This window comes from Triticum dicoccoides, chromosome 7A (assembly GCF_002162155.2).
Source record: "Triticum dicoccoides isolate Atlit2015 ecotype Zavitan chromosome 7A, WEW_v2.0, whole genome shotgun sequence".
In the NCBI taxonomy this organism is placed as follows: domain Eukaryota; kingdom Viridiplantae; phylum Streptophyta; class Magnoliopsida; order Poales; family Poaceae; genus Triticum; species Triticum dicoccoides.
The window spans coordinates 148,132,632-148,142,163 of NC_041392.1; the positions used below are offsets into that span (position 1 = coordinate 148,132,632).

Consider the following 9,532-nt stretch of genomic DNA (forward strand, 5'->3'; position numbering starts at 1 on the left):
AGCCTGCTTCCGTCGTCCGTGCTCCCGCGCAACCTCACCGCATGCACCGCCCTCCCCCTCCCCAACCGCGGCCCATTGCCGTGCTACCATGTCCCCCCCTCCCCCCCCTCCCGCCCCCCGCCATCCCTCTAGCCCCGGCATAGAAGGAGATTTTTCCCTGGCGAACTTTTACCACCGCTGTATTGTCGCTCCCCACCACCCACCCTAAGATAGATGATGGGGTAGCCCTCCGATGAGCTCCTTCCTTCTACTTCCTTCCGTCCGGTGAGCTCCTTCTTTCCCTCCGGCGAACTTTTTTGCCCTTCTCAAAATCGGCTGACGCAAAAGCTAAAGTCAGTCGGCTGCATCTAGCTACCGCGGCTCAATATACTAGTGACGTTGTTGCTCATGTAGAAGCACGGTCAAAATATCATTACAGTTCCCCGTCTGATGTACTATAGTATTTTTTTTTCATAAGTGCATCTTTAACCGTGCATACCAGCAAAGACTCCCATAACCTGACGAGCCATGCTGTGTCGTGCGTCCCCCCGTCGCACCGTCGCACCGTCGTCGGTTGAGACGGTCCAGCAAAAGAAAAAAGAAGAGGGGGCATGCAATGCGCAGCAATTGAGAGCCGCATGAGCCGAACCAACCGCGCACTCGCCGAACCCAAACCCCGTATGTATTTTAGCCGGCCGGACCTGCCGGTCGGTCGGAACCGATCGCCGTGGTGCGCCACCACCAACTCCCCGCCTCGACGAACCTCATCGAGAGACGGTCCTAGTCTCGAAGAGTCGTGTATACGAATACAAGTTTATACACACGCGTTGACGTATGACGTACCTCCCTCTTATCTTTCGTTCGAAAGCCGCAACACTCCCGATCTTAGATTGTGAGCGTCAAGTAAACAAGCACTGGGGAGGGCATCATTAACATAAGATGTGCAAGTCACCAAGCCAAGCAAAGCGACGAGTCTATGAGAAAAAGGAAAAAAGAAAGCGAGAAAGAAAGCGAGTCAGAGAGGTGGACTCGTCACCGGCTGACTAGGCCACCCTCAGGCTGATCGCAACCATGCATGAACCAGGTCGATCACCCGATCGATCTCTCTCAAATGAACAGACATAACACAGGCTTATCTACTCGTGTTGTGCCGATCCTTTCGTTTGGAGAAGGAACCAAAGATTAGTAGCAGTAGGCCGTACGTAAAAGCTGGCTGCTGGCTCGCGGCGTAGCACCCCCGGTCGAGCTGTCGTCGATGCGTTCGAAGCGAAACGGGCCAAAGCTCTGAGTGGCATCTGGCTTTAGACAAAGGAAGTGTTGCACAAAGCTCGGGCTACATAGAACTCTATGGGAGCGTCCCTGTCGGGTTTTGGATTAAAGGCTTGGCCGTGACTTTTGCCTGCTTCGGGCCGAGCTTGGATGCCTGATGCCGGGACGTATCGAAGAAGCTAGCTAGCAACACGTTGTCAGATGTCACATCCGCTAGATCTAATACCAATTAACAAAGCGCTTTGGCTTGGTTAACTGTAATCCAGGACGGACGTAGTACACCCTGGATACACTAGTCCCCGATCGCAGAGTCATCCCATCCACTAGTATCAGGTTCCTTACCGTCGAGACGCGAGCTGTAACCATTGCGGCTGTTGGGTGTTGGGTGTTACGGTTACGCGCGAACCCATCAACCGGGTGCAAGAATTCGTCGCCCACTTCGAACCGGCAGTGACTGCGGACGCCGTGCGTACGCACGGTGTTACACCGGGGAGGAGGAGGCGTCCACCCGACCCGACCCGGCCCCGGCCGAGAATCGAGAATTCCACAGCCACGCACGGGGCAGGCCGAGGACGCGGTACGTACCGGCCCCTGCGATAAACGCACGAGCGGACACACGGACGGCCGCGATCCATCCGGCTCCAACTTTCAACCCGCACGGGCTCCCGTCCCGTTCGTACCCGCGATCCGCCCCCCTTTCATATGACCACCGGTCTCGCCGGCCCCGTTGCGTGCGCCGCGCAGCCTTTCCTCTCCTCTCCCCTCCCCTCCCCTCCCACCCTGCGCGCGCCGGCAGCGAACGGTTCCTCCCTACCGTTTGAACGGTTCGGCTCGGAGGCGAACCTGGGCCGGGCCCGCTGCCCAGTCCTCCTCGTTCGTTCCACCGATCGCTGAGTGGCGGACGGAGGTTTTGCTCTGGCCGCAGGGGAGGTTCTCTTGGCGACGGCGGTGGCGGATGGGGTGCAAGGGGTCCAAGCACGCGCTGCATGGCGGCGGGGGCGGCGCGCTGGATGCGCGGAAGTGCGCGTCGGGGCTCGTGGCGCGCCACTCCGTCGCGCTCCGGTCGTCCACGCTCGGCACGCTCAGCCTCGACCGCGCCACGGCCGCGGCGGTTTCTTTCGCAGGAGGGGAGGGGGCGGTGGCGGGGGCGACGGCGGCGAGGTCCGGGAAGGAGGGCGCGGCGGGGAGGTGCCGGTCCTTCGCCGGGTGGTTCCCGGCGTCGCCCAAGGTGGAGCCTGGCCAGCCGGTGAAGCGGCAGAGGCTGGCGCCCCCAAGGACGCCCACCAAGACGCCCGCGCGTGCCCCCGAGGAGATCAACGTGTGGGAGCTCATGGACGGGCTCGACGACGACGGCGCGGAGGACGAGGAGGAGGAGGAATACGATGACTGCGTGGACGGGCAGGTGGAGTCGGCGCCCGGATCGCCGGAGTTCGACCCCGACGTCCTGTCGGCGTTCCGGGAGGCGCTCGCCGAGCTGTCGCCTCCTCCGCCGGAAGCCGACGACGCGAGCGACGGAGGGGCCGTCGTCAAGAAGGACGAAATCGAGGTGTTCGACGACGTCGCGAGCGACGGAGGAGCCATCGTCAAGAAGGAGGAAATCCAGGTGTTCGACGACGTCGCGAGCGACGGAGGAGCCATCGTCAAGAAGGAGGAAATTCAGGTGTTCGCCGGCGTAGTGCGTGCGCGGCTGGACGTGCTCCAGGGAAGGATCGACAGCAGGTCACAAAAGAATCCCCCGCCGCCACCGCCCCCGCCGGAGAGCGCGAGGCGGGTGGTCGTCTACCTGACGAGCCTCCGCGGCATCCGGCAGACGTACGAGGACTGCTGGGCGGCGAGCACGATCCTGTCCAGCTACGGCGTGCACGTGGACGAGCGGGACCTGTCGATGCACGCGGGGTACAAGGAGGAGCTGCGCGACGCGCTCGGCGCAGGCGCCCCCGCCGCAGGCACCGGCGTGCTGCCGCAGGTGTTCGTCGACGGCTGGCACCTGGGCGGCGCCGAGGAGGTGCGCCGCATGCACGAGTCCGGGGAGCTGGCGGAGGCCCTCGAGGCCTGTGAGCCGGGGCCGGGCGCCGCCGGAGGCGGGAAAGATGGGCCGGGGGGCTTCGCCGCGGAGCCGTGCGGCGGGTGCGGGGGCGCGCGGTTCGTGCCGTGCGACGTCTGCTCCGGCAGCTGCAAGTTGTTCGTCGAGGACGAGGACGGCGCCGGGGCGTTCAGGCGGTGCCCGGACTGCAACGAGAACGGGCTACTGAGATGTCCAATCTGTTAATGGAACCACTCTGTTTTAATTGCTTGGATTTTTTGTTGTTGTTAGTGTGCCTTCTCTCTAGCTAATACCGACGTGTTCATCCAAAAAAATGGTACAGAGTTAAACAAAATGGGAGGAACAGCGCGTCAGAAAAGACTCAACCGGAGGTAGCTTTTTCTTTCCCCCCTCTCGCACGACCAGGAAAATCCTACTTGCCTTCGATCTCCGCCGGCGCGTGCGTGGAGTCTCCTCCCCTCTGCTTGCCGCTCCGGCGGACGGTGGCAGGAGGGTATTCCTGGTGCCTCGACTTAGATAGATAGGATTTTGGTTCTCGTAAGGACGGCGCTTGGACAGATGGAGACGCTTCTTCTTCGAGTCTGTCTTCAGGGCTCCGATTATCCTTAAGTTTGTTCGTCGGGACAGACTAGACGGAGCTTCGGCATAGATTCCTGCCAGCTACTCAAAGCGGCGAGGTTATGGTTTCTCGTCGTGCGTATGCAATGGTGAGATTTGATGCCAGATTCTTCAGATCGATTCAAGGGTTCAATGGCTACTACTGCGGCTCCTGAACGCTGGTCCTTAAGGGCATATATACGAAGACTTACCGGTTGTCATCGACAAGGTCAGGCCGGCTTCGGTATTAGAGCGGTGACAGCGACATGTCGGCAGCTCGTTCAGGCGGTGCCAGTGGTCCTTCGGTTGTCCACGGATCTCAATGTACTTTCTATTATATTTGAGGTGATTTGTACTTTCAGTAAATCTTTATAATAGATACGATATTTCCGCAGAAAAGAAGGGAAAAAAAGAAGAAGGGAGGAACAGAAATTTGCCCTCCACCCATCCATGCTAGGACTGATCCGTTGATCGGGTCGAGCTGTGAAGACACAAACACGCAAAGAATAAACAGTTGCTTGTGAGAACCACTGCAGTGCGCTCGCCCTGTGACTGTCTGACTGAACCATGTGAACAGATGTTCTTCAGAGTCGAGCTACGACTCTAGTAGATGTTCGGAGTGTGAACCATGCGTCCTAGGATTCACGCCATGCATGATGTACCAGCCGACTATAATATGGCCTCGTGACTTGTGGGCGGTGGTGAGCAGAAATGGAAAGAAAATAGGGGGCCCAAAACAACACCGGACAAAAGTGAAAATTGAAGCCAGTTGCGCCCACGTTGTACATGTACCCCCTCGGAGAATCAATGCCGTCGAGACCATGGTGGCCATGGCCTCCTATGAGCAACCAGCTGCCCTCAAGGACAAAAAGGTTTTCACCGAGGTGTAGGTTTTGCAAGCCCAACGACCCCCGGCATTGCAAAAGGTGCAGGTTTTGGTCTAGTGACCGTAGCTCCAAGGTAGTGAGAGTACTCTGTACAACGAAGGACTCGTCAATCCTGAAGTAAACAAACGATAAAGCTATTCAGCTGCCGGATGAATGAATAGCTGTTAGCTTCTTTTGATTTTCCTTTCTTTTTGTAGCTTGCGGCTAGCCTGCATTTTTTGTGCGTTCCAAGCTTCAAGCTGCTCGTGGCTTTGCCATGCATTCAGATATAAGGTACACACTGCTGTAACTTCTGTTTCATTTAAAAGAAGGTGGACAGTGAAACTACTCTCCCCGTCCCATAATATAAAGACCTTTTTGCAAGCTGAGTAGATCAAGAAATTGACAAATAATCATTGTATGAATCTAGCTAGCCCTAAAAGATGGGGCAATTACCCCTCTCTATATAATATTGTGCAACGTAAGGAAGATTATATCGCCACAGTATTAAACTCAGTATCACTTAATATCCAATTTAAAAGATCCCTTGTAGGGGAACGTTGGAATGTATGGTTACACCTGGTACGTAGGTTGATGGATGTTCAACTTTCAGATCAGGCGGATACAATTAGTTGGAAGTTAACCACGAATGAGTATTCTCTGTCAAATCCACGTATTTGGACTTAATAGATTCTGGGCCATTGTCGAGGTCTTTGCACATATGGAAGATTAAAGTTCCACTCCGCATCAAGATCTTTATGTGGTTTGTCCACAAAGGAGTCATCTTGACCAAAGATAATCTGATGAAAAGGAATTGGGTCGGGCAATCTAGATGTTGTTTTTGTGATCAAAATGAGACAATTAAACACCTCTTTCTCGAATGTCCACTTGCAAAATTGTTATGGCGATCCATTCATATAGCTTTTAAGGTTAATCCCCCAATGAGTATAAACACGTTATTTGGGACGTGGCTTAATGGAGTAGACATACACACAACTAAACATATTTGGATAGAGATATGTGCACTTTTATGGGCTATATGGAACACTCGAAATGATATGATTGTTAATGGGACAAAATTCACTAATTTTTGCAGGTTATCTACGGAGCTACAACCTAGGTCCGTATGTGGTCCTTACTCACTCATGCGGACTACATGGAGATTATGGTTATTGGGTGCAGCCGATGAGAGACGGTAGCACGGTCTATTTTCAGCCGATTTGAATGACGAACTAATAATATGCTAGGTGTGTAGGCATTGTAGCCTGTTTTTTATAGCCGGATGTGGCGCTTTCCCGTCGGGTGTGACGTTTTACAGATTTGTTTATCTTTCTTACTCAGATTTTGAGTTTGCGTGGAACTTATGACCTTGTTTTGATTTTAATAATATGGCTGCATGCATCGATTGATGCAGAGGCCGAAGGTAAGCCTCCTTTTCAAAAAAAAAAAGATGGGGCAATTTCAGTTCAGTGAATACTGCTTCTGTTGGAATTTGAGAACACATGGCAGCATTAAAGACATGAGAGCATTTTCATCGCTGGATCAACCTGTGAGGTCCATGGACTGTTTCAAGGTCGACCACTCGAGAATCCACGAGCTTGGAAATGCCTTAACTGGTGAAGATAGCCTGACAGTGAAAAACCCACTTTACCAGTTTGTCATGAGGCAATAAAGTTTGAAGTGAAGTTAGGTAAAGTCGGGACATTGGTCGAACAAACATCTTGAAAGCTGAAGCTTACATTACATTATTGATTGCTCCCGAAGAATCGTGTGGAAAAGCCTGAAGCTCGAGGTGCAGGTTGCTCCAAAATAAGGAAACAATTATGCACTTCAAGATTCATATAAAACGAACATGTTGACATTCTCACTACATTCCCCGAGAATATAGAAAGAGATCCACATTAGAGGAGTAGGAGTCAAAATGCTGAGCAATTTTCTCTAGTCCTTAATTGGCTTGCTCTTATTTCAGTTTGGGGAATTTGTGCGATGTGTTCTTCCGTGGAGATGGCAATTGGGATCAATTTATTTGAGAGATTTTGGAGTAGATTAATCAGATGAAAATAGTTACGCAAATTTGTTTGTTGTGGCAGATAAGCAGCACGCTAGATTACAAGGTTATAGTCATAGTTTATTTTTCTAGTGGAATACACATAGTTTAGTTGTTGATCAAAGATTTCCATGTTCATGGAACAGTTGGTTTCTTTTGTATATGAAGTTGTTATGTAAACACCTTTGGAGTAGGGGGTGCCTCGAGTAACGTGATTAGCATCGAGAGTGCCGAGGATGTCTTCAAACAATAAATATTTTAATTGGGTTGTGTACGATGGCCTTATATCAAAAGTCGCCATACAATGGAAAGATTGAAACAATGGTTTACTTTCAATAGGTTCGATCTCCTCGGCGGGGCGATCGAATCATATTATAGAAAGGCATCTAGGGGGTTGGTACTAGTTCTGAGTCGGAAGGAGCTTTTGAGATCTCACTCCCAAATGCCCTTTCCCAATGTCGGTCGAGGCGAACGTGAAGGAAATATGCCCTAGAGGCAATAATAGAGTTGTTATTTATATTTCCTTATATCATGATAAATGTTTATTATTCATGCTAGAATTGTATTAACCGGAAACTTAGTACATGTGTGAATATATAGACAAACTAAGTGTTCCTAGTATGCCTCTACTTGACTAGCTTGTTGAATCAATGGTGGTTATGTTTCCTAACCATAGACATGAGTTGTCATTTGATTAACGAGATCACATCATTAGAGAATGATGTGATTGACTTGACCCATCCGTTAGCTTAGCACGATGATCGTTTAGTTTGTTGTTATTGCTTTATCCATAACTTATACATGTTCCTATGACTATGAGATTATGCAACTCCTGAATACCGGAGGAACACTTTGTGTGCTATCAAACGTCACAAGTAACTGAGTGACTATAAAGATGCTCTACAGGTGTCTCCGATTGTGTTTGTTGAGTTGGCATAGATCGAGATTAGGATTTGTCACTCCGAGTATCGGAGAGGTATCTCTGGGCCCTCTCGGTAATGCACATCACTATAAGCCTTGCAAGCAATGTGACTAATGAGTTAGTTGCGGGATGATGCATTACCGAATGAGTAAAGAGACTTGTCGGTAACGAGATTGAACTAGGTATTGAGATACCGACGATCAAATCTCGGGCAAGTAACATACCGATGACAAAGGGAACAACGTATATCGTTATGCTGTTTGACCGTTTAAGATCTTCATAGAATATGTGGGAGCCAATATGAACATCCAGGTTCCGCTATTGGTTATTGACCGAAGACGTGTCTCGGTCATGTCTACATAGTTCTCGAACCCGTAGGGTCCGCACACTTAACGTTCGGTGACGATCGGTATTATGAGTTTGTGTGTTTTTTATGTACCGAAGGTAGTTCGGAGTCCTGGATATGATCACGGACATGACGAGGAGTCTCGAAATGGTTGAGACATAAAGGTTGATATATTGGACGGCTATATTCGGACACCGGAAGTGTTTTAGATGATTTCGGAGAAAACCGGAGTGCCGAAGGGTTACCGGAACCCCCCCGGGGAACTAATGGGCCACATGGGCCTTAGTGGAGAGAGAGAGGGCCGGCCAGGGCAGGCCGCGCGCCCCTCCCCCTCTAGTCCGAATTGGACTAGGGAGGGGGGGCGCCCCCCTTTCCTTTTCCCTTCTCCTCCTTCCTTTCCCTCTCCAGGCGCGCCAGAAGGGCCGGCCGGCCTCCCCCTTTCTCCTTTATATACGGGGGCCGGGGGCACCCTAGGACACATAAGTTGATCATTGATCCCTTAGCCGTGTGCGGTGCCCCCTTCCACCATAATCCACCTAGGTCATATCGTCGTAGTGCTTAGGTGAAGCCCTGCGCCGGTAGCTTCATCATCACCATCATCACACCGTCGTGCTGACGAAAATCTTCCTCGACACTCAGCTGGATTGAGAGTTCGTGGGACGTCACCGAGCCGAACGTGTGCAGATCGTGGAGGTGCCGTACTTTCGGTACTAGGATCGGTCGGATCGTAAAGACGTACGACTACATCAACCGCGTTGTCATAACGCTTCCGCTTACGGTCTACAAGGGTACGTGGACAACACTCTTTCCCTCTCGTTGCTATGCATCACCATGATAGATCTTGCGTGTGTAGGATTTTTTTTTGAAATTACCGTGTTCCCCAATAGTGGCATCTGAGCCAGGTCTATGCGTAGATGTTATATGCACGAGTAGAACACAAAGAAGTTGTGGGCATGGGTATATACATATTGCTTGCCGTCACTAGTTGATTCTTGATTCGGCGGTATTGTTGGATGAAGCGGCCCAGACTGACATTATGTGTATGCTTACGCGAGACTGGTTCTACCGACGTGCTTCACACACAGGTGGCTAGCGGATGTCAGTTTCTCCAACTTTAGTTGAATCGGATTCAATGAACAAGGTTCTTTCTAAAGATCAAAAAGCAATCACTATACCACATTGTGGTTTTTGATGTGTAGGTAAGAACGACTCTTGCTAAGCCCGTAGCAGCCACGTAAAACTTGCAACAACAAAGTAGAGGACGTCTAACTTGTTTTTGCAGGACATGTTGTGATGTGATATGGTCAAGACGTGATTATATAAATTGTTATATGAGATGATCATGTTTTATTAAAGTTTTCGGCAACTGGCAGGAGCCTTATGGTTGTCTCTTTATTGCATAAGATGCAAGCACCATACACTTGCTTTACCTTATCGCTATGCGATAGCAATAGTTGCAAAA

The 9,532-nt window shown here is 51.2% G+C and overlaps 1 protein-coding gene across 1 annotated transcript; it reads left to right on the forward strand.

Annotated features, from left to right (window-relative positions):
- The first annotated feature begins 1,993 nt into the window (after positions 1-1,993).
- On the forward strand, positions 1,994-3,693 carry LOC119328471 (uncharacterized protein At3g28850-like). Its single transcript, XM_037601452.1, has one exon. The coding sequence runs from the start codon at positions 2,204-2,206 to the stop codon at positions 3,515-3,517; it is 1,314 nt and encodes a 437-aa protein (XP_037457349.1). The 5' UTR covers positions 1,994-2,203; the 3' UTR covers positions 3,518-3,693.
- Positions 3,694-9,532: the final 5,839 nt, after the last annotated feature.

Excerpts from the sequence above, each read along its gene's own strand:
- LOC119328471 (XM_037601452.1), top strand. The coding sequence starts at position 2,204 with ATGGGGTGCAAGGGGTCCAAGCACGCGCTGCATGGCGGCGGGGGCGGC.